The sequence below is a fragment of the Haematobia irritans genome, chromosome 2, assembly GCF_050003625.1.
Source record: "Haematobia irritans isolate KBUSLIRL chromosome 2, ASM5000362v1, whole genome shotgun sequence".
Classification (NCBI taxonomy): domain Eukaryota; kingdom Metazoa; phylum Arthropoda; class Insecta; order Diptera; family Muscidae; genus Haematobia; species Haematobia irritans.
In genome coordinates, this window is record NC_134398.1 from 197,651,962 (window position 1) to 197,678,611 (window position 26,650).

General features: G+C 31.7%; 1 protein-coding gene across 1 annotated transcript in view; it reads right to left on the reverse strand.

Annotated features, from left to right (window-relative positions):
- Window positions 1-2,365: 2,365 nt before the first annotated feature.
- LOC142224523 (uncharacterized) overlaps window positions 2,366-26,650 on the reverse strand; it is a 210,650-nt gene continuing 186,365 nt past the window's right edge. Inside the window, exons 4-5 of the mRNA XM_075294304.1 lie at window positions 10,018-10,280; window positions 2,366-2,503 (exon numbers count right to left, since the gene is read on the reverse strand). Coding sequence (XP_075150419.1) covers window positions 10,048-10,280 — 233 coding nt within the window. The 3' untranslated portion in view covers window positions 2,366-2,503; window positions 10,018-10,047. The remainder of the gene's footprint in view (window positions 2,504-10,017; window positions 10,281-26,650) is intronic.

The window sequence follows — 26,650 nt, forward strand, 5'->3', positions numbered from 1 at the left end:
GTGTGAATGTAAACATATAAATTTACAAATTTCGAGTAAACATATATATGTTGCGATATTTTATTCAGAGCGACAGGGAGAGAGAGTATAGAGAAAGAAATAGAGATGGAAACCGGGAGAGTTGACGAAAGATATCAACATAACACAGCGAGAGAATCAAAAGAGAGAAATTTCTGTGAAACCGCTAGTATGTTGTTTCGGAAAACTGTTTTATGATAAGGCCAAAAATTTGATATGCTTAAGCTTAATATTATTTAGTTTGAATATTAGAATGAGTATTCGGAGTAAAGAGAATAGACATTCGGAACCAAGAGAATAGACATTTAAAAAAACAGCATGTGTTTTCGCCTTGCGAGCAGAATTTTATGTATGTGTGGACATGTGTTTTGTTTATCATTTTGGATTTATGGGCAAAATTTTTTCTTGGTTTGTTAAAAGAAATCGGAACGTATGCTAACCACTGCTCCACGTGGCCAACAAATGTATGTTTCTGTTAAATAATGTTATGTTTGCATGGGCTCGTGGGCGCTGCAAGCTATGCTATACAATTTAACTTATAACGATAATTGTCTATTGGTGACTATAACAGCTACGTAGCCCAGTGGTAGTGTGTTGGCTTACAAATTGCATGGTTCCCGGTTCGATTCTCCGTCCAGGCTAAAGGTAAAATTAAAAACAAATTATAAAATTGAATAATTTCTTCAACATTATTTGTATTACAGAAAAAGGTGCAGAGAACTAAAAATTTCGTGGGAGTGAAAATTATGTGAGGGAATGAGCACAATCTTCTTGGGGAGAAAATTCTTCCAAGCATATAATATTTTTGGGCTCAAAATGCTTCCAAACATATAATATGTTCACATAAAACAAATATAATAATGTTTCGGCAATATCCAATAATATATGTGCTTTCTGCAAAATATGTTTGGAACATATGTTAGAGAAGCAATTTTTTTTTGAGGGTGCATATAAACCGATCCCCAGATTTGGCTTGCGGAGCCTCTAAGAGAAGCAAATGTCATCCGATCCGGCTGAAATTCGGTACATGGTGTAAGTATATGGTCTATAACAACTATGCAAAAATTGGTCCACATCGGTCAATAATTATATATAGCCCCCACATAAACCGATCCCCCGATTTGGCTTGCGGAGCTTCTAAGAGACGCAAATTTCATCCGATCCGGCTGAAATTTGATACATGGTGTTAGTATATGGTCTCTAATGACCATGCAAAAATTGGTCCACATCGATACCCAGATTTGACTTCCGGAGCCCCTTGGAAAAGCAAAATTCATCCGTTTCGGTTGAAATTTTGTACGTGATGTTAGTATATGGTATCCAACAACCATGCAGGAATTGGTTCATATCAGTCCATAATTATATATAGCCCCCATATAAACCGATCCCCAGATTTGACCTCTGGTGCCTTTTGGAGAAGCAACATTCATCCGATCTGGTGGTGGTAGTATATGGTATTTAACAACCATGCTAAAAGTGGTCCTATCAGTCCATAATCATATATAGCCCCCACATGTGCTAGTATGTTATATGGCCGTTAACAACCATGCTTAACTAGGTCCATATCGGTCTATAGTTATATATAGCCCTCAGATAAATTGATCCCCAATCACACAAAAATTGGTCCATATCGAGTTCATAATTCTATATAGCCCCGATATAAGCGACCCCCATATTTCAATTCCGGCTCTCTACGTACCGTGCAAAAGTCCATGTCGATTCGTAATTATTTGTAGACTTATCTAAACATAACTTTTTTGTCTAATATATACCACGTATTGACTAACTCACAATTTAGAAAACGATGTTAAGAAGTTTTACGATACCACAACCCAAGTAATTCGATTGTGGATGAAAGTCTTTCGTAGAAGTTTCTACGCAATCCATGGTGAAGGGTACATAAAATTCGGCCTGGCCGAACTTACGGCCGTATATACTTGTTTTTTACTAACATTGTGTTCCACCCTAGTGCATTAGCCGACATAAATTTTGAGTCTATAGATTATGTAGCATATTCTGTCTAGATCGAGTGATATTTAAATGTATGTATTTGGGACAAACCTTTATATATACCACCCAACACATTTGACGGATGTGATATGGTATCCAAAATATAGATCTAGAAAGTGGTGAAGGTTATAATATAGTCGGCCCCACCCGACTTTAGACTTTCCTTACTTGTTCTATTCTAAAAAACGCTTTCCCTTCCAGCAACTTAAAAATATGGTTATCACTGGCAGGAAATAATTTAAAATCGCAAATAGGATGAATGTAAAATGTACACAAACATGTAAATCTGTAAAATTTTGACTTGATATACGACTCGTATATACATTTTCCACCTACCTTCAAGGGATTTATCCAATAGACGTGATTTGGGCACTACTGTTTCTCTGGACTCTAATACTGGTATTCGCTGATGTTTGTCACTTTCCACACTTTCTTCGTTACTCTGCCAATAGACGGATGAAATTTTGGCGACACACTGTAAATTAAGTAAAAATTTGGTAAAACTTTATTGCAACTATATTTTGGTAAAATCGTATTATTTACGAAAAAACTTAATTACAATTAATTGATTCTTCATTATTACAAAAAACTTATTTGTAATGCCTTAACTAGGATAGATTCCCTGCTATGGATCGAAATACAGCCACACCCAAAATAGAAATATTTTCGTTGCCATCAGATTGAACATAAGTCGGCTTCAAAAAATAGTCATTCCAATGATCAATCATGTTTAGACTCACGGAATGTTTGTAGGGATAAATTCGCAAAAGATATCATGTTGTAGTAAACACACATTACCAACACATACACAGACACACACACAGAAAATGTTAATAGTTGAGAGTGTATTACCGTGGTTAATTAAAAAAGACCAAGAGAATTGGAAATTGTGAATAATACCACGTAAAGCTAATGTGTCCCAAAATGGTCCCGAATAGCCATCACAAAACTCCATGGTGTGGAGAATATTAAACACGTTGGTAATTTTCATAGATGTAAATTGCTGTTGTTCCCATAGCCCCCACATACATTTACATACGTGATGACACACACCCACACACACATCCATATACGCATACGTATGTATGTTTGGTAGCAAGCATCAGCATCGTACAGACATAAGCAACAGGACATCCCCTCACTATTCGGACAATTGGGAGATCAGTGTGTAGATGTGTAGAAATGTAAATACCTATGGGGGCACGCACGCATGCATGCATACATAAACGATTATATGTAAATAAAAATACACTTAACATTAGCCATAGTATTGAGTTGGTGTACCATACACAAATACATACACGAATACATTATATGCCAGCATGTGTGTTTGTTTGGCTTCAGTTCGTGTCTATAAGCGTGTGTCGATTTTATTAAAGTCGGGAGGTTTAAGATTAGGAAATATGGGGCAGAATTCGACAAGGTGATTTTTTTTCTAACCTATTTTTTTTTGTCTGCCTTAGACAACGATAAGCGCATTTTATGCAATTTGAAGAATTAAATTTTAAATGTAATTTTGAACATCCCGATCAGAGTACACTCAAGAAAAAGTCCACTTGGATCCAAAGATTTTGATTTTATCTCAAGAATTTTGGTATTGATTCCGAGAAACCGATGGGACTTCATTAAAATAAGGAAATTTTTTAGGAAATTACCTAGCTTTAAGTTTATGCCGTATACAATTTAAATGACGATACAGATCACATGTATACCAACCGATTTACTATAGTAGGCCCCGTGGTGCTATGCCCGCACAAAGGGTCATGAATTTAACACCAATTTCGACCGAACACCAAAAAGTTTTTCGTCGAAGGATTATCCCCTCTCAGAAACTCTGAGTGTTTTGCAGCTGTTCTGAGTGGTTTTACCATAATGTGAAACGCCGTCCGGACCCGGCTATAAAACGGAGATCCATTGTCATTGAGCTAAACATGGAATCCTGGAATCGGGTAGCAATCAGTGATAAGAGAAAAGTTTACCTCTGTGGTTTCACAATGGTCTGAATGATCTAAGTGAGTCTGAAATAAGAGATTGTCACTGGTTATAGTGGCTATAGCTATAAAGGGTGATACGGTCAAAATTTGGTCAAGGGAAAACGCGTGTAAATCGGTGAAATTGTTTATTTAAAAAATCAAATTAAATTTCTTTTTCAAGTTCAATTAGTATAAAATTCAGGAAAAATATTCAGTTAGGCTTTCGCTTCTCCAAATCCGAATTGCCGGGCCTCACGCTTGACACCTGCCATCAGATTTTGTACAGCCACCTTGTCCACCTTCTTCGCCGCAGAAAGCCAGTTTGCCTTGAACTGCTGCTCGTCCTTAGCGGAGAAATACAATAGCCCAGTATTTCTCAATTGGGCGGAGCTCTGGCGTGTTGGGAGGGTTCTTGTCCTTGGGAACCACCTGCACGTTGTTGGCGGCGTACCACTCCATGGCCTTTTTACCGTAATGGCAAGATGCCAAATCCGGCCAAAAAAGTACGGAACAACCGTGTTTCTTCAGGAAAGGCAGCAGACGTTTATTCAAACACTCTTTCACGTAAATTTCTTGGTTGACAGTCCCGGAAGCTATGAAAATGCTGCTTTTCAAGCCACAGGTACAGATGGCTTGCCAAACCAGATATTTCTGTGCGAACTTTGACAGTTTTATGTGCTTGAAAATATCTGCTACCTTTCCCCTTCCTTTTGCCGTATAAAACTCCTATCCCGGAAGCTGCTTGTAGTCGGCTTTGACATAGGTTTCGTCGTCCATTACCACGCAGTCAAACTTCGTCAGTATCGTCGTGTACAGCCTCCGGGATCGCGCTTTGGCCGTCGTATTTTGTTTATCATCGCGATTTGGAGTCACTACCTTCTTGTAAGTCGATAGCCCGGCTCGTAGACGATACACCCAGCTTATTTGCGGCATCTTGGAGAGAGATAGATTAGGGTTTCGCTTGAAACTACCGGCAACTCTCTTTGCCGTCTCAGCGGCTTCCGGCTTTCGATTTCCCCCCGATCCAGACTTCCTGGCTGTCGACAAACGTTCCCCAAACACTTTAATTACATATCGATTTTGCCAGCTTTGCGTGCGAGTAGCTCGGATTTTCGCGATGCGCGAGCAAAATTTTGATACGCTGATCTTCTTGCTTGGACGGCATTTTGACAACCGAAGTGTGAATTCCAAAATCAAAATAGGAGCGACATTCTACACACACACCTTCAAAATGAGGGGTGTTCAGGTTTTTTAAATGCAAAATTGAAAGAAATACGTCAAGTTTATATTGACCAAATTTTGACCGTATCACCCTTTACTCACTACTTTGACCAAGTTACAAACCAATAAGTTGTTTTGTTTAGAAGTTAGCACTATTTCAACGTATGGATGGAAATACAATTTTGACAAAATTTTCTATAGAAATAAAAAAAAATTGATAGAATTTTCTATAGAAATGATATTTCGAAAAATTTCTTAAGAAATACAATTTCGACAAAATTTCCTATAGAAATAAATATAAAATAGACCGGTCTCCCGATTTTACTTCTTGGGCTTCTAGAATCCGTAGTGTTTACCCAATTTGCCTGAAATTGGAAATGTAGAGGTATTCTAGGGAAATAAAGAGATGTGCCAAAAATATGATTATCGGTCGATGGTATAGCCCCCATATAGACCGATCTCCCGATTCTACTTCTTGGGTTTCTAGAATCCGTAGTTTTTATCCAATTTACCTAAAATTTGAAATCTAGAGGTATTTTAGCACCATAAAGACGTGTGTCGAAAATGGTGAGTACCGGTCGATGTTTTGATATAGCACCCATATAGAGCGATCTACCGATTTTACTTCTTAGGATTCAAGAATCCGTAGTTTTTAACCAAATTGCCTGAAATTGGAAATCTAGAGGTATTCTAGGAAAATAAAGGGATGTGCCGAAAATGATCAGTACCAATCCATGTTTTGATATAGCCCCCATATGGACCGATCTCCAGATTTAATTCTTGGGCTTCTAGAATCCGTAGTTTTTATCCAATTTGCCTGAAATTGGAAGTCTAAATATATTGAGTATCGGGTACAGTTTTTGATATAACCCCCTTATAAACCGGTCCTCCGATTTGGGGTCTAGATTCTAGAACTACAATTAAATGTGCTGAGTACTGTGCGTATCTTTCCATGTTTTGTTATAGCCCCCATTATACCGAACTCCTGATTTAACTCCTAGGGTTTCTAAAAATTGTAGTTTTTATCCGTTTTGCCACAAATTGAAAATATACTGGTATTTTAGACCCATAATAAAGTGTATATGATTTAGTTTTATCAGTCCATTTGGTTAGGCCTCCATATAGACCGATTTCACTTATTGAGTGATTGTGTATAGAAGGCGCACTGATCATGAAAATTGCTTGAAACTGAATGCATATTCCAGATTTTACTTCTCATAATCTTTTAAATAATTGGGATGAAAATATACAGATTTAAGATTTCAAATCAAGGCGTTATTTCATCATTTTCTTGCACACTTACAAGAGATGTTTATGATACCTCTAAAACTCAAACAAAAAATGGTTTTTATAAATCCAGAATCTGATCTAGTCTTCATAGGTAAAATCTTTACATTTATCTGTGTGAAGCGTGCTGGTTGAACTGATCTGCTTGGGAAAATATCTGTCATCAAACCCCCCTGAAAAGGAAACTATTATATTTGATTCATGGTGGTGGGTATATAAGATTCGGCCCGGCCGAACTTACTACTGTATATACTTGTTTAGAAATAAAATTTTGACAGAATTTTTTTAGAAATAAAATTTTGACAAAATTTTCTTTAGAAATAAAATTTTGACAAAATTTTCTTTAGAAATAAAATTTTGACAAAATTTTCTATAGAAATAAAATGTTAGCAAAAGTTTTGTACAGAAATAAAACTTTGACTAAATTTCCTATAAATAATCTTGACAGAATTTTCTTTAAAAATTCAATTTAAACAAAATTTTCTAGAGAAATAAAATTTTGACAAAATATTCTATAGAAATAAAATGTTGACAAAATATTTTATAAAAATAAAACTTGCACAAAATTGTCTGTAGAAAAAAAAAATTGATAAAATACTCTATAGAAATAAAATTTTGACAAAGTATTCTATAGAAATAAATTGTTTACAAAACTTTCTATAGAAATAAAATGTGCACAAAATTTTCCATAGGAATAAAATTTATACAAATTTTTATATAAAAATAAAATTTTTTATAGAAATAAAATATGCAAAAAATTATCTATAGGAATAAAATTGTGACAACATTTTCTACTCAAGTACAATTTTGCAAACTAATTTTATTTTTTGGTAAAATTTTCTCCAAATTTTTTGTTGATTATTTTTGGCCCCGAGTGGCAATTGTGATTGTGTACCCAAACTATGGTGCATAATGGTTCTAAATCGCTTTTTAGAAATAATTCTACAACTTTTCTGTCGACAAAGACATACAAATGTTATTGATGGGAAAGTTGAGGTGTTTTCATTTAAGTTTGGACCCCAAAATTTTAAAATTCAGTTCTTCATCTATTTATATAGAGGAATCAATAAACAATTATAAACCGATATGAACCAATTCGCACGGTAATTGGAGGGAAAAATTTCAACTAGATCTGATGAAATTTCACCCTTTATCAGGCTCTGGATGTACATGCCGATATGGACCAATTTCTATAACAAATCCTTACAGAATTTTCTATAAAACTTAAATTTAAACAACATTTTATATAGAAATTAAATTTTGACAACATTTTCTATAGAAATAAAAGTTGACAAAATTTTTTATAGAAATAAAATTTACCCAAAATTTTCTATAGAAATAATATTTGCACAAAATTTTTATAGAAATACAATTTGCACAAAATTTTCTATAGAAATAAAATATTTACAAAATTTTTTATAGAAATAAAATTTGTACAAAATTATCTATAGACATAAAATTTGTACAAAATTATCTATAGACATAAAATTGTGACAACATTTTCTACTGAAATAGAATTTTGCAAACTAATTTTCCTTTTTCGGTAAAATTTTCTTCAAATTTTGGTAGATTTTTTTTTTTTTGGCCCCGAGTGGCAATTGTGATTGTATACACTAACTATGGTACATAATGGTTCTAAATCGCTCGCTTTTTGGGAATAATTCTCGAACTTTTCTATCGACGCAGACATCAAAATTTTATTGGTGGGTAGGGTGAGAAAAAAACTTTCTTTTGATTAAAATTTCTTTACCTAAAATATATTTTCCCTTAATATTTTATATATTGCGTGCTTTAAAATTAAACTTCGCGTTTTGTTTTTAAAAATCAGAAATTTAATTACCGAATGATATTTGTCCTTTTCCGTTTTACTAGAATATACGGGCTTTCCATACATTAATTGGCTGATACTTTCGCTGTAGCCTTTTATGAAATTGTTCATAAGATTTAAAAGTATTGCAGGTGTCACTTTGCGTCAGGCAATGATGCTAATTACTTATGGACCCGCTCTCTATAGATAGATGTAGGGTTTTGTGTAGTCGGTCCAGCCTAGCTTTAGCTTATATTTAGCTTTCATCCAAAGTTGTTTCCTCAATCTACCCTATTGTATATGTTAATAGGTTGGGTGTAGGTTACTCTTAGAGTTGTGTACGTGGATTTTTGTTATTGTTCAGATTTTTTTTTTCGTTGTTCATTCCCGGTGCTTTGGCACGCGTATGTGCGAACAGACTAAAACAATGCGAGTACACCATGTAAACAACTTGGCACCAACACGTGAATACATAATATCAAAGACCATATCTATTGTAGACAGGACAATGGGGGCGTTGGTGGCTCCACCGGTATTGACCACACACACACGCACAAAAGCGGTCATATGACCAACTTAACAATTTTCTATATCCGTTGCGCTTTGTATTTGGTTGTTTAGATTGTTTAGGCTTTTATTCGCTTGGTTTATCTATTCATAGAACTTGGCGTGTCCTATGAACTTTGTTAGGTCAGATGCGTGATGATGTATGGGTCTTGAAGTCAAAGTTCTTCAAACTCCCAAAATGCGTAGAGGTGGGCTTTTTGAAATTGTTGTTTTGGATGATGAGTGTTATGCTTAAGAATAACTATAAGCATGAGACCGTGTGAGATAGAAGGGAGCTATATCTAAATCAAACGAGTTTATCCAAATATCGTCCGGAATTCAAATCTGCGGAATGGCTATACCTGAAAGTAGTCCAATTTGCATTACCGTCCGTCCCAAGTTTCGAGTCGATAGCTTGTTTCGTTCGGAAGTGATTTCAATTGACGGAGGGACGGACATTGCTAGACCCACTCAAAATTTTACCAAATTCGAATAAATATATTTTCTGGGGTCTGTGTTACAGGTTTAACAAACTGGATGACAAAATTAGTATATCCATCATCCTATGATGAAGGGTACATAAATGTTAAAAAAAGTTTCATTAAATTCCACCACCATTTCAAGGAGGTGGCAAATTTATGTTTATTAAATTACACACTCGTTTACCCTCAGAAGCTTAGAAAAACTCGCAATGGTTTCATTGGCTAACAATAGCCATGGAATCAAGAGCTATTATTTTAATATTAACAATAACAACAACAACAGTAGCAACAAAATCTAGCAGAATGCCATTCGTGTTTCAAATACTAGGGGATGTTTTTTTTTTTGTATTCCATAGTCACTTATAGTGTAAATGGTTGTGTTTATGTGTGAGTTTTTGGGTAAATAAAACCGAACAAGACCAAAAGGATTCCCGAGATACTCAACACATCCTTCACAGTCCGCCCTCACCACACACACACACACGTACACCCAAAATCAGTGTGATTTGTTTTGCTTTAATTTCATTTCATTCATACCGGTCTTAAGCATATCATGTCATGGCCCCTGAGGATCAACCAAACAACAACTCCAGTTTCTTTTGGAACTATGTTGGTCCTTTGCGAGTTTGTTATTTGTTGTTGTGGCATTTTAATTAAATTAAAATTAACTCACCTTAAGTTTCATGTCGCCATGCTTAAAATGTCACCCACGTACACGAAATTCCAATCCCAAAGTGGCCACTTCCAGACCCTCACGTCCGACTATCTTTGGCTCGTAATAGCGTAGGAATGAGCGATTCGCATGGACACCGTTAATCAACCAACTTAGATGACAGATGGGTTTTGATGGCGCTGATGTACAATTTACGCTCACCAGATCTCCAATTTGATATCGTGGCTTACCACCAGTAATTTGTGGTCCTGCCGATGGTGTTACTGTGAAACAAACAAAACAAGAACGACAACCAAAAACACATTTGTTAGAGAACATGTGGCTTTATCTGTGAGGGGGCATATGTTTATGTGTGCAAGTGCGAAAGTGTGAGTATGTTTATTTGTTAAGGGAAATTGTTGTTGGATGATTGTAATTGAATTTCAAGGACTGTTTTAATGAAATTTGATGCACTTTTTTTAAGTTACATAAAAGCTGTAATTAATTTGCAATGATTTTTTCCAAGAAATATGAGAAAACGGTAAACGATGTAGGCTTTTATACAATGACTAAATTTTAGGACCTATATTTATTTTGAATTAAACACAATTTTTTCATCTTATAACTATTACTTTAAACTATCTTCCGGAATTGTAGTAATAATTTGTAGAAAAAATTATCTATAGAAATAAAAATTTTAAAATTAAAAAAAAAAAAATCTTTAGAAATAATATTTTTAAAAAATGTTCTATAGAAATAAAATTTTGACAAAATTTTCAATAGATCTAAAATGTTTAAAAAACTTTCTATAGAAATAGCATTTTTAAAAAAATGTCTATAGAAATAAAATTTTAAAACAACTTTCTATATAAATAACATTTTTAAAAAAATTTCAATAGAAATAAAATGTATAAAAATCTTTCTATAGAAATAACATTAAAAAGTAAATTCTAAAGAAATAAAATTAAAAAAGAAAAAAAAATCTATAGAAACAAAATTTAAAAAAAAAAAAAAATCCTATAGAAATAAAATTTTTAAAAAATTTTCTATAGAACTAAAATTTTTAAAAAATTTTCTATAGAAATAAAATTTTTAAAAATTTTCTATAGAAATAAAATTTTTAAAAATTTTCTATAGAAATAAAATTTAAAAAAAAATTCTTAGAAATAAAGTTTTTAAAAATTTTCTATAGAAATTTAATTTTTATAAAATTTTCTTTAGAAATAAAATGTTGACAACATCTATAGATATTAAATTTTGACAAAATTTTCTTTAGAAATAAAATTTTGACAAAATTTTCTAAAGAAATAAATTTTTTAAAAAATTTTCTATAGCAATAAAATTTAAAAAAAAAATTCTTAGAAATAAAATTTTTAAAAATTTTCTTTAGAAATAAAATATTGACAAAGTTTTTAAAAATTTTCTATAGAAATTTAATTTTTATAAAATTTTCTTTAGAAATAAAATGTTGACAACATCTATAGATATTAAATTTTGACAAAATTTTCTTTAGAAATAAAATTTTGACAAAATTTTCTAAAGAAATAAATTTTTTAAAAAATTTTCTATAGCAATAAAATTTAAAAAAAAAAATTCTTAGAAATAAAATTTTTAAAAATTTTCTTTAGAAATAAAATATTGACAAAGTTTTTAAAAATTTTCTATAGAAATTTAATTTTTATAAAATTTTCTTTAGAAATAAAATGTTGACAACATCTATAGATATTAAATTTTTAAAAATTTTCTTCAGAAATAAAATTTTTACAAAATTTTCTTCAGAAATAAAAATTTTAAAAATTTTCTTCAGAAATAAAATTTTTACAAAATTTTCGTTTAAAAAAAATTGTGAAAAAAATTTTTTTAGAAATAAAATTTTGAAAAATTTCTTTAGAAATAACATTTAAAACAAAAATTCTATAGAAATAAAATTTTTAAAAAATGTTCTATAGAAATAAAATTGTTACAAAACTCTCTATAGAAATAAAATTTTAAAAAATGTTCAATACAAATAAAATGTTTAAAAAACTTTCTATAGAAATAACATTTTTAAAAAATTGACTATAAAAATGAAATTTTTAAAAAAATGTTATACAGAAATAAAATTTTTAAACAACTTTCTATAGAAATAACATTAAAAAAAATCAATAGAAATAAAATGTTTAAATCCCTTTCTATAGAAATAACATTAAAATGTAAATTCTAAAGAAATAACATTTTTAAAAAAATTCCTTTTGAAATACAATTTTTAAAAAATTTTCTATAGAAATAATATTTTTAAAAATTTTTTTATAGAAATAAAATTTAAAAAAAAATTCTATAGAAATAAAATTTTGGCAAAATTTTCTTTAGAAATAAATTTTTTACAAAATTTTCTTTAGAAATAAAATGTTGACAAACTTTTCTTTAGATATTAAATTTTGACAAAACTTTCTTTAGAAATAAAATTTTGACAAAATTTTCTATAGCAATAAAATTAAAAAAAAAAATTATTAGAAATAAAATTTTTAAAAATTTTCTATAGAAATGAAATTGTGACAAAATTTTCTTTAGAAATAAATAAGAACATTTAAAAAAAAATTCTATAGAAATAAAATTTAAAAAAAAAAAAAAATTCTATAGAAATAAAATTTTTAAAAAAATTTCTATAGAATATAGGAAGAATTTAAACATTTTATATAGAAATAAAATGTTGAAAAAAATTTCTTTAGAAATAAAATTTTGACAAAATTTATTTTAGATATTAAATTTTGATAACATTTTCTTTAGATATTAAATGTTGATAAAATTTTCTTTAGGAATAAAATTTTGTCAAAATTTTCTATAGTAAAAAAGTTTTGACAACATTTTCTTTAGATATTAAATTTTGACAAAATTTTCTTTACAAATAGAATTTTGACTTTTGAATGTCTATAGAAATAACTGTTTAAAAAAAAAAAAATTCTTAGAAATAAAATTTTGAGAAAATTTTCTATAAAATTTTTTTTTTTATTTCTTAGAAATAAAATTTTGAGAAAATTTTCTATAAAAATAAAGTTTTGACTAAATATTCTATACATTCAATATCTTTTAAAAGTGTTATTTCATACTATTAAAATCCATTTTGAGTAAGTTCTCCCTTTTTGTAGAAGTATTTACTTTCCCTTTTTGACGCAAGATAAATGAAAACATTAAAAATTGGAGGGATATACATATATACGACGAAAAAATTGTCGAAAAAGATCATTCATCTATTTGAAAAGATCATTCACCTACAACAAAAATTTGGTCAAAAACTTCAAAGTAACATTTTCTTAAAATTTTGGAAGATTATTATTGGCATGGATTACAACCGTGCTCGTACCCCATAAGGTCCGATGTCCATCCATCTGCTGAAATTACGCAAACTTCCGAATATCAGAGAACTTTTAGGTGTGGTCCCCACACTGGAGAAAATATTTTCGTGCTATTAAAGATTACGCAACTTAAATGTTATGATTCGCAATATACACAATATTAAGTAAAAATTTCCTTAAAATAAGGTCGAAAATCTTTGTTGTAAGTATCTCAGAAAGTTTATAATCTTTATAAAAAATTAAATTTAGTACACAAATTTTGGAATTTGCTGTCCCTCCGGTGAAGTTGCGCGTCCTTGAACTAAGGATTGAACTTTTCGTTAAGAAGGGAAAATATTTTTGATTTAAGGAAATTGACCTTAAATTAACTAAAATAGTGAAACTTCAGATTTACGATAAAAACGTTTCAAATATAGACTAAGACTTATTTTGTGGATTTTATATATTTGGTTCAAAGTTTTTTTTTTTTTATACCCTCCACCATAGGATGGGGGGTATATTAACTTTGTCATTCCGTTTGTAACACATCAAAATATTGGTATAAGACTCCATAAAGTATATAGTGGTTAAATTCCGTCTTTTGACGGTACAGTCTCCAGATTTGACTTCCGGTGCCTCTTGGAGGAGCACATTTCATCCTATTTGCACTGAAAAAATATTGTCGGGAGGCCAAAGACTTCATGTCCTTAAAATAAGAATGCGAATTTTGCTTAGCATAGAAGCCGCATTTCTCTGATATAAAGTTTTTTTCCTTCTCCAAAAGTCATTAACTTTTCAATGAAGTCGTTTTGTCCTTATAATTAAGTGATTCCACCTAAATATGGTCGAATCAAGTTGAAAAAATGAAAAATTAAAATTTGCTTCCAACAATCAAGTACGCAAATCCTAAAATTAAAAGGGAGTTGCGTCTTAAAAGTATCCATACTTGAATTCTCCGCTTCTTTGGCTTGGAATCAATACCAAAATTTTTAAGGTAAAGAAAAAATCTTTCGAACCGGGCAAGTTGTTTTTTTTCAGTGTGATTGAAATTTGGTACGTGCTAGCTTTAATATACAAATCATTTCTCTTACCATCATATTGAATAATAGAAAATGCCTAAGGTTTTTCCAGTTTTTTGTGTGTAGTTGTTCTACCACAATTTAGAGTACATCATCTGCTCATAATATCCACTACGTGTTTTGCCTATTTTAATGGATAATTTTATAATACATTTGTGGCTGAGAAAATGTATATTTAATTAAAATTAATTTGCTGTCATATTCCCCATAGGCTATTTGTTCCATTGGGGCCCCAATATATGTACCGACAACTAAGTGATTGTGGTGGTGGTGGAGAGTGTCACCGTATCAAGACTAGCATGTCAAAAATTATACACAGAATGTCCTTTTGGCCAATCTAGTCTGACACACGTGTACGCAAATAATGAATGAATGCAGACATTCTATACATTATGCTATAAAATATTTATAAGCAGAAAACAGGAAGAAGAGAATATGCTATATTTGGCAATTACGAATGATATTGGCAATGATATTCACCTAAGAAATGGGTGTATTTAGGTAAGTTAATTTTCTTCCAATTTATTTAAGGAAACTTTATAAGGAAAACTAGGATATATACTTTTGTTATCCCAAAAACAAATCGATTTTTTGGTCATATACAAGGTGGCTGGTATGTATTGCAACTAACTACTATGATTTCTAAACCCTAGCTTGCGCTTTCAATTCAAGATGGAATTCAAGCGTAATAGTGTGATTGCTTTACATTTGGCTTGAATATTACAAGTGGCTGTCGTTAGAGCCAGCCAGCATTTAAATGTGATTAAATTTGATGACACCAGAAATTATCCGCAAAGACCATGATTTAATCGATTATCACAATGGACTGAATAGTCAAAGTGAGTCTGACAATAAATCGGGCTGCCGCATAAACCTATGATTTAATCAAAATTAACGGCATGACTGAATCAAAAACTTGCTCGTGAGTTAAGAATATCGCGAGAACGGATGGAACACATATTGAACAATGAGCTTGAACTAATGACATAGAAGTTGCAAATAGTGCAAGAGCTCATCGATCCACAAATAAGTTAGACTGGATCGAGCCAAGTAGTTTGTTCACTATCACGAAACTGGCCAGTTACCAAATTTGGGTTTCTCTGATAAGAATAATTTCCAATTTGCCCTGAAAAAAGCATGCCCCGTTCAAAAGATATTGTTTTTCAAGTAAATTCATTAAATTTAAAGAATTTTTCAGAAATATTAAATCCACGCTGACCACAGTCAAATAAAATTTTCTTTCATGTTAAGATACCTAGTTTTATGCCGAATCACCTAAATATGAGAAAAAAAAACATTAATTGAAAAGTTTATCGACTTTTGAACAAAGAAATAAACTTTATATCAGAGAAGTGTGTCATCTATGCTAAGCAAAATTAGAATTCGGATTTTAAGGATACGATAACTCTAACCTCACGACAGTATGTTTTCAGTGTGAGCAGTTTGATACAAACAAAAGAGAACAGCTGAAAATTGCCACCTTCGAAGGTGTGAGCCAATGGCCTTTCCCCGCTAATATTTATCGGCCGTGGGATCAACACGAATACGGAATCTAATAGGACTCAGGATGTGTCAGCAAAGAATGACATAAAAACGAAGAGAACTCGCTTCATATCTACTACACAATGGTCACCAAAATCTCTGGATCCAAATCCGTTGAACTTTTGTGTGTCTAGCACATTTTGGAGAGTAAAGTTGGCGCTAACAGTACCAAAGGGTCGATCATCTTAAGACGATGCTTCGCAGGAAGTGAGCCAAATTACCGCAGAGCCACTTTCTCAGAATCTCAATCCGTTGGAATTTTGTGCTTGGACATTTTGCAGAGTAAAATTGGCATTACAAAAATACCAAAGAGTCGATCATCTCAATATGGTGCTTCGCAGGAAGTGAACCAAATTACAGCAGAGCCACATTCGTGCAGCGTGACAGGGCCGGTCCTTGAGTCGATCTAGACATATGCGTCTGTCCGTCCGTCAGTCAGTCTGTGAAAACAGAAGCCATAATTTAAGCCTGATTTTACCCTGATATGCTTTAAATTTTTTACAGGGAGTAGAATTAACGTTCTCGATATACGTGCCCATTTTGGTTGAAATCGGATTTAGATATAGCTTCCATATATATATTTCGTACAATTTACACTCAAATGACCCCAGAGGTCAAATTTGTAATCCGATTTAAGTGAAATCTTTCACAGGGATTAGAATTAATATTGTAGCTATACATGCCAAATTTGGTTGAAATCGGTTCAGATTTAGATATAGCCCCCATATATATTTATACCCTGCGCCACACTGTGGAACATCGACTTTAAATTTGGCACAAGATTCAGTTTTGGGTCAGAATAGAACCCTATTGATTTTGGAAGAAATCGGTTCAGATTTAGATATATCTCCCATATATCTTTCGCCCGATATGCACTTATATGGATCCAGAGGTCATAGTTTTACCCTGATATTCGTGAAATTTGGCATAAGCATCGCGCTTGGTCGTATAGTGAAGTGTGAAAAATTTGATTGAAATCGGTTCAGATTTAGATATAGCTCCCATCATAAGCGTAGGAAGGCCTCTGGGGAGAGGGCTTAGACCCCCCCAGAAAAATTTTAGCCCCCCCCCCAGAATTTGAAAACCTATTTACGATTTGTTATTGCTTTTATATAATATTAAACAAGTAAATAAAACCGCACAAAGTTCCAGTAAAGAATTTCATATCTTTAGCACAAAGTTCCGCTAAAGAATTTTCATTTCAATTGCCGATGGCAATATATAGCTTTATTTTTATATAAGTGAATTATTTATTATAAGTGAATGTTTGAAGTCTGATATTTATGGAATAAAACTTTGGTTGAACTTATGATTTAAGTTCCTAAATTTATGTTTAATTTAATAACTTAAGCACCTTTATTAATTTGTTTAGTCAGAGTTTTAGTCGATTTAATTAAAAAAATTGTAATTGATATTAAAACTATTATTTTATAAATGAATATCCTAATAACGGTGCAAAAAACCAGAATCGTCAAAAAAGTTATGAAACTGTTCTTTTTGTGTCCGGAAGTGATGCAAAATTGGCGCAGAATTTAAGATGGACATGTCATAGGACGGATGCCCACCATTTCAAAAACCGTTGCACAAGAAAGTGATGCAAATCACTTCTTAAGGTGTGACCGAATTCAGTGTTTTGAATGTGAATTAAAAAATTCAAATTGATATTTTCCCAAATAAATAATGGGAAATGGGAACGTTTGACCTAAAATATTTTCAAAACTTCGCAATTTTTCTAGAATGGAATTAGATTTTTTTCGACATCATTTAAATAATTTTTGTCATTTTATTAATTCTTACTTTTTTATCCTATTTGAAACAAAAAATACCCATTAACCACCATTTTCATGAAGCTCCGTTAGTGCTACGTTAGCTAACGAACTTTTGAACCGCATTAAGAACACATCTGTCATCTTGCGTATATATTCCATATGCCAGTTAGGAGCTTAACTGCTGAAAATTTTTCAGTTAAAGTTGACCGTAGATAAGATATTTGCAATTTAATTTCTGTTAACTGCCAGTTAATGCCTAACGGAGCTACATGAAAATGGCCGTAAGAATATAAAAAACGAGTTATAAAAATTGGGTTAAAATAATGAACTTCCTTGTGAGGAAGTGCTTTTAAAGTTATGCCTTTATAACAACTCCCAATTTTTTTGCTGGGAAAAAGTGTGGAACTATTTTTAGTTGCTTTATTATAAATTAGTTATCTAGTTATGATAAAGTCTGATTTTAATTTAGTTTTATAAAATAAAACAGTAATTGAACCTATAACTTCAGTCCATTAATTTTTAGCTTGGGGGGCTATAGCCCCCCTAGGAAAATTGTCTAACTACGCTAATGGCTCCAATATATATTTCGCCCGATATGGACTTATATGGCCCCAGAAGCCAGAGTTTTAGCTCAATTTGATTGAAATTTTGCACTAGGAGTACAATTAGTAGTGTAGAAAAGTGTGCTAAATTTTATTGAAATCGGTTCAGATTTAGATATAGCTTCCATATATATCTTTCGCCCGATTTTCGATTTCGATTTTTCTACAATTAATAGTGTAGAAAAGTGTGCTAAATTTTATTGAAATCGGTTCAGATTTAGATATAGCTTCCATATATATCTTTCGCCCGATTTTCGATTTCGATTTAGATTTTTCATATGACCATAGAGGTCAAAGTTGCAGTCCGATTTACGTGAACTTTTGCACGGGGAGTAGAATTAAAATACTAAGTATGCATGTCAAATTTGGTTTAAATGGCTTCAGATTTCTATATAGTTGCCATATATATGTTTTTCCGATTAGGGAAAAAAATGACCAAAATACCCACATTTTCCTTATAAAATCGGCACTGCTAACTTGTAAAAGTGACTCAAATCTTCCTTTATTTCTAATACATATCTATCGACCGATAAATCATAAATACACTTTTGCGGAGTTGCCCCAAAATTGGTTCAGATTTAAATGTTTTCCGTATTTTTTCCTAACATTGTGTTCTATCCCAGGTCATTAGCCGACTTAAATTTAAAGTCTATAAATATTGTAGAACACATTTGATGGATTTGATATGGTATCGAAAATGTGGATCTACAAAGTGGCGCAGGGTATAATATAGTCGAAAGGTATCACTGCCAAGTCGAAAACTTGTAAAAATGATTCCAATTTTCCTATACTTGTAATACATATATATCAGCCGATAAATCATAAATACACTTTTGCAAAGTTGCCTAAACCTTTGCTTCAGATTTAAATGTTTCTATATTTTTTACTAACATTTTGTTCCACCCCAGAGCATTAGCCGACTTAAATTTTTCAGTCTACAGAAGTCTAACAAATTTTCTAACAAATCGAGTCATATATGGGAACATAAACTTTGTATATAGCACCCAACATATTTGACGTATTTGATATGGTATAGAAAATGTGGACCTACAGAGTGTTGCAGGGTATAATATAGTCGGCCCCGTTCGACTTTTGACTTTCCTTACATGTTTAAACAATAAAATTAAGAATATAGTGTTTCACTTTGATGCATTACATATCAGCCACCCTATATATGGTTGAATCAGAATGTGTTCCGAAAGTTCATGCAAAACCACGCACTGATAAAAATATTGACCTAATATGGAAGATTATGCAACTTACATTTTAGGAATAGAAATTTACCCAAAGTTAAGGACAAAATTCTTTAAAATAATGACATTTTAATTAAATGAAACTTTATAATCCTTGCTTCAACAAAATTTTTTGTTTCATTAAATTTAGGACACAAATCTTGAAATTTTCCATCTCTCTGCTGAAGTTGTAGATCTTTGAAGTAAGGCGAATTTTTCTTAAAATAAAGAAAAATATTTTTAATTTAAAGAAATCGTCTTTAACTCAACTGACATATTGCATTTTTAAATTTAAGATAAAATCGCTTCAAATATAGGCTAATACTTATTTTAAGGATGTGCATCTTTGGTTTAAATTTTTTTTCTTTTAACATTAAGAAAACTGTTTTTACTTTGAAGTACCAGTCATAATTTGGATTTTAAATTGGAATTTGTTTGTACATAAATACCTTCATTAATATATCGCAAAAAGAGGATAAAAATTCGATGAATGAGATCTGTATCTAATTTTAATTTTATTTATCCTAGATTTAAAGCCAAGGAGGTCTGTCAAATATGTCTTTATTTTAAAAAAGCCACATCTTTGGCTCGGAATCACTACCAAAATCCTTAAGCGAAGGTCAAAATCTTTGGATCCAAGTAAACTTTTTTTTTTTGAGTGCGGTTGCCACTCGTGCCAAAAATAATGTAGCAAAATTTGAAAAAAATTTTACCAAAAATCTACCAAGTTAAAAAATTCTAATTTCTAAGTTTTTAAGAAAATTTAAATAAATATAAATTTTTTTCTTTTGAAGGAAATGTTTTATTAATTTATTTGAGATGTATATTTCAGTATTGTAAATGTGTCGAATTTTAAATATTTAACGATTTTAGCTTGCACCGACAAGGGAAAATTACTACTTCTACAAACGGGAGGTCTTTTTATGACCTAGAAAATTGTGTCCAAATTTTATTTCCATAGAAAATGTTATCAAAATTTTATTTCTATAGAAAATTGTGTGCAAATTTTATATAAATAGAAAATTTGGACAGAATTGTATTTCTGTAAAAAATTGAAGTACCTCTTAGTTAGAGAGAGATATTTGACAAAATTTATCAATAAATCAAGAATTTTAGCAATCTACCAATCAGTAAAAAATTTTCATTTTTGAATAATTAATTTTTCTGTTCAAATCGTGGTTACAACTTGTTGACCTCAGGAACGTCTTTTTGTGAAGATTTGGTATATAATGCATGATGAAGAGGTATAGGAAACTTTTTCAAAAAAAAAAATTTACATTTAGACAATGTCATTAAGTTTTTATTTGTATTTATAGAACTGTCCATATAATTTCATATTTGAAGATATGAAGGAATCTTCAACGATGAAATTATATGGACAAGTATTGACCGCATCTATTGCTCATATGAACCATCGACTTAGTCCAATCTTGGCATACTCTTTGCAACATTTCGGCTAGTATCGCTTCAATGTTGTCTTCCAATGCGTTAATTGAAGCCGACTTCTCTGTATAGACATGAGATTTAACATAGTTCTACAAAAAGTAGTCGAAAGGCGTCAAATCGCACAATCTAGGCGACCAATTGAAAGTTCACCGAACTAGCCGCTCAATAACTTCATTGTCATGTGGTACCAAGCTCTTGCAACCCAAAATTGGATGTCACCTCATTGTTATTAGGATTTTTTTTTTATATTTATCTAATTCAAATTTGCCTAACTGTAGGGTATTTAAAATATATGTCAATGCAAATTACCAATATTGTCTCGCATATATGTTTTTGTTTACCATAAATATGTATCAGCAACAAATTTAAATTAGAGCCTTGTCTACAGGGATTTTGAATGGCAGCACACTAATAAGTGGTTAGACCATTGACCACAACTAGCCGCCCCCAGCCCTCAACCACAGTTTTGTACTTTTTTTTTTTTTTCCTCCGAAAATCATGGTTATTGTTTGTGCTAAAATGGCAATAAATACATTGATAGATATAATTATCATCATTAGTTACACACACACACACAGTGATATGATCATATGTGGAATACGTGGAATTTGTAGCCTCTTATATGTTTACCCACACTCAGACAGAAACCAATTTGCCATGGGGCACATTGTGCTAAAGCCCACCATACAGAAGCCTTAGAGTAGGCCACATTATTATAGCCATTAATAGACAACATATAATCAGCATCAGTTGCTTTTTATAATAATGTGTCGTCTATATTCGATATATTTTAATTATAGGCAGCTTATTGGTAATGCCTAATTTTTGCAATAATTTAATGCTAATGCATTGCGGTGTTATTTTAAGGAAAACAAAAATTATACAAAATATGGATATTTGGCATGTTTTGGTAATTCGAATAATTGAAGAACTTTAAAATTAATAAAAAAAAACACGTGTAAAAAAATACATGTGTAGCAAATAAATTTCCATTTAAGATTTTATCCTTCCCATCTAAATAAAGACATTTTACACATTGTTTTGCTATCTCTCTGCTATGTAAGTTTTCGTCATAAAAATAATATTGTTTTTTTATCTTATGCATAAAAATAAAGTTTATTGTATTCTTTTGGCTTTAGCAAAGGATTCATAAAACAATTTGAATACTTCCCCGGCCTAGATTTCAGTTTTATATCCGAAACGTTTGAGCACAAATTTATAAAAGGAAGGAAATTTTCCACAAACACGCACATTGAGCCCATCATAAAAACGACCTTTAATATGCCATGTCACCGGCGTCAGTACCTCAATTGTCCTTGTCTAACGTCCTTCATCTATGCCGCATTTGTATTGTTGTTTTCATTTACATTCTTAAGGGAAATTATTATGAATTTCCCCGACTAAAAGAGTTATAACTCAAAACATTCTGCCATAGATACCTCAAAAGGAGGAAGCCACAAACACACACCACACACACACACATTCATACATTATAATGTGACCAAAGATAGTAAAAACATCAAAAACGGGAGACAACTACAAACAATTCAAAAAGAAAGGGCAAAAGTTATACCATAAAAATAACGCCATAAAACATGCAACGTAAAGTATCAAAATTTATGGCGTAATTGTAGGAAAATATTTTTTTTTAGATAATTCGCAGAAGTTTTTAATTTTTTATAGAAAATTTCATTTAAATGAAATTTTTATAGAAAATTTCAATAAAATGAACATTATCATTGAAAAATTACGCCGTAATATATGCAATGTAAAGTATCAAAATTTATGCCGTGATTGTAGGATTTTTATACCCTCCACCATAGGATGGGGGTATATTAACTTTGTCACTCCGTTTGTAACACATCGAAATATTGCTCTAAGACCCCATAAAGTATATATATTCTGGGCCGTGGTGAAATTCTTAGTCGATCTCAGTCCGTCCGTCCGTCCGTATGTTGAAATCACGCTAACTTCCGAACGAAACAAGCTATCGACTTGAAACTTGGCACAAGTGGTTGCTATTGATGTAGCTCGGACGGTATTGAAAATGGAAATGGACGGTATTGAAAATGCTATATCGGTCCACTTTTACGTATAGCCCCAATATAAACGGACCCCCAAATTTGGCTTGCCGATCCTCTAAGAGAAGCAAATTTCATCCGATCTGCCTGAAATTTGGTACATGGTGTTAGTATATAGTCTCTAACATTCACGAAAAAATTGGTCCACATCGATCCATAATTATATATAGCCCCCATATAAACCGATCCCACGTTTTGGCTTGCCGAGCCTCTAAGAGAAGCAAATTTCATCCGATCCGGCTGAAATTTGGTACATGGTGTTGGTATATGGTCTCTAACTACCATGCAAAAATTGGTCCACATCGGTCCATAATTATATATAGCCCCCATATAAGCCGATCCCCCGATTTGGCTTGCCGAGCCTCTAAGAGAGGCAAATTTCATCCGACCCGGATGAAATTTTGTACATGATGTTGGTATATAGTCTCTAACTACCATGCAAAAGTTGGTCCACATCGGTCCATAATTATGTATAGCCCCCATATAAGCCGATCCCCCGATTTGGCTTGCCGAGCCTCTAAGAGAGGCAAATTTCATCCGACCCGGATGAAATTTTGCACACGGTGTTGGTATATGGTCCCTAACAACCATGCAAAAATTTGTCCACATCGGTCCATAATTATATATAGCCCCCATCACTAGATTTGACCCCACCGATCACCAGATTTGACCTCTGGACCCTCTTGGAAGACCAAAATTCATCTGATTCAATTAAAATTTGGTACGTGGTTTTAATATATGGCCTCAAACACCCATGCAAAAATTGATCGAAATCGGTCCATAATTATATATAGGCCCCATATAAACCGATCCCCAGATATGACTTCCGGTGCCTTTTGGAGAAGCAAAATTCATCCGATCTGGTTGAAATTTGGTACGTGGTGGTAGCATATGATATTTAACAACCATGCCAAAAGTGCTCCATATCAGTCCATAATCATATGTAGCCCCCATATAAACCGATCCCAAGATTTGGTTTTGGAGCCTCTTGGAGGAACAAATTTCATTCGAGTCAATTGAAATTTGGTACTAGAGGTCTGCATCGAATAACTTTTCACTACATGTATGCAATTCGCTGTCGAATATAGTACATACACTGTCTTTCTCTCAGAGCGCAAGTAGTGAAGTGAAGAGAACACTTGCTTGTCAAATACCACCAAGTACTTATCCGAAACAATATGTGTTCCGAAAAAAAGGAACAATAAAAATGTAAGTACTTGAGAAAAAGTACAACATGGATTCTCTTCACTTCACGTGGTACCACAAGTATTTCTCAGTTATGTGCGAAGCAAAACTTTCCATAAATATTAATCATAGATATGTATGTATGTCACATATTTCATATATTTATGTATGTCACACACTTACCTTAACGTTAGCCGTTCTTTATATCAATCCAAAAACATATATTATGGAGAGTAACTGTTTTCTTGTATTTCTGAAACTGCACGTGGTACATGGAGTACTTTAAGAAGTTTTGTTGTCGCAACATACTCGACGTGATTACTATGAGTACACTTCAATAAGAGAGAAAGAGGAATATGTGTTTGTTGGTAGTGAAGACATCAGAGTAGACCCAAGAAGTTACTCGTGGCTTTTGGTGTTCATTCAAATGTGTACCAATTGTTTTGCGACTCTCTCAAATAGATGTACTCATTTAGCAAGTACACGTGTACTGTGCATTTACAAATGGAGTTGTGCAGACCTCTATTTGGTACATTGTGCTAGTATATGGCCGTTAACAACCATGCCTAACTCAGTTCATATCGGTCTATAGTTATATATAGCCCTCAGATAAATAGATCCCCAAACACACAAAAATTGGTCCATATCAAGTTCATAATTCTATATAGCCCACATATAAGCGACCCCCATATTTCAATTCTGACTCTCTACGTACCGTGCAAAAGTCCATATCGATTCGTAATTATTTGTAGACTTACCTATACATGCCCTTTTTGTCTAATATATACCACGTATGGACTAACTCACAATTTAGAAAACGATGTTAAGAAGTTTTAAGATACCACAACCCAATTAATTCGATTGTGGATGACAGTCTTTCGTAGAAGTTTCTACGCAATCTATGGTAGAGGGTACATAAGATTCGGCCTGGCCGAACTTACGGCCGTATATACTTGTTTTTTGTTAAATTCATAGATTTCTTTAAAAGTTTTTTTTTTTTTATATAAAATTTATTTTTAATAAATATTAATAGAAAATTTCAATAAAATTTAGTTTAAATTTGTTTAATAAAATTTCATTGAAATATAATGAAATGTTATTTTCAAAGAAATTTTTCTTAAAAAAAATATTTAAGTAGAGCTTTCACAGAAAATTTCGTTGAAATGCAATTTCCACAGAAAATTTCGTTGAAATGGAATTTTCGTAATAGTAATTTTAAGAAAATTTAATTCAAATGGATTATTTACAGAAAATTTCGTTGAAACAGGATTTTCAAAAAATTGTGAAATGGAAAAAGATTCCTATGAAATAGATTTTCCATTAGAAATTAATTGAGCCTTTTTCCTCGAAACGGAAGCCTTTTTCCTCGAAATGGAATTTTCGTAGAAAATTTCATTAAACTAAAATTTATATAGAATATTACAGTGGAATGCGATTTTCAAAGAAAATTCAATTGAAATTGCAAATGTAATTGTCCTAGAAAAATCCACTGAAATAGAATTTTTATTCCACTGAATTGAATTCCACTGAAATGAAAATTTCACAGAAAAATTCATTGAAATGGATTTTGCATAGCAAATTTAATTGAAATGGAGTTTTTATAGAAAATTTTATTAAAATGAGATTTTTCACACAAAATTTCATTAAAATGGAATTTTTATAGAAAATTTCATTGAAATTTGAGTTTTCATAAAGAATTGTATTGAATTTGAAAATTTCAGGAAATTACATTGAAATTCGAATTTTTCTAAAACATTTCATAGAAATCAGATATGGGAAATGGGAAGTGGAATTTTCAAAAATATTTCGGTGAAATAAAATTTTCATAGAAAATTACAATAAAAATAAATTATCATTAAATTGCATTTGAATTTTCAATGAATTGGGAATTTTCATAAAAAATACCATTGCATGTAATTTTCGCAGAAAATTTCATTAAAATGAAATTATTATTGTTTCGATTTCTGCTTAAAACCATGCGTTAACTAAACTACAAGGAAATCTTAAGCGATAGAGGAAAAGTTTGTTTGTCTAGTTTATTTCGATAAATCCCTTGAGATTGGAAGATGGTTGGATGGACGGCCGTTTCTGAATAACCACATTCCTTATCAGCATCATTTACTTGCAACGAAACTATCTACCAATTATCAGAATAAAATCGAACATTTCCTTATTCATAGCATTTTATTAAAGGAATTTCCACAGAAACTTTCATTAAGGTGGAATTTTCATTGAACTTTTCATTAAAATGGAATTTTTATAGAAAATTTGATTGAAATTAGAAAATTTAATTGAAATGGAATTTTAATAGAAAATTTCATTAAAATGAGATTTTTAACACAAAATTTTATTAAAATGGAATTTTTATAGACAATTTCATTGAATTGAATTGACATAAAAAATTGTA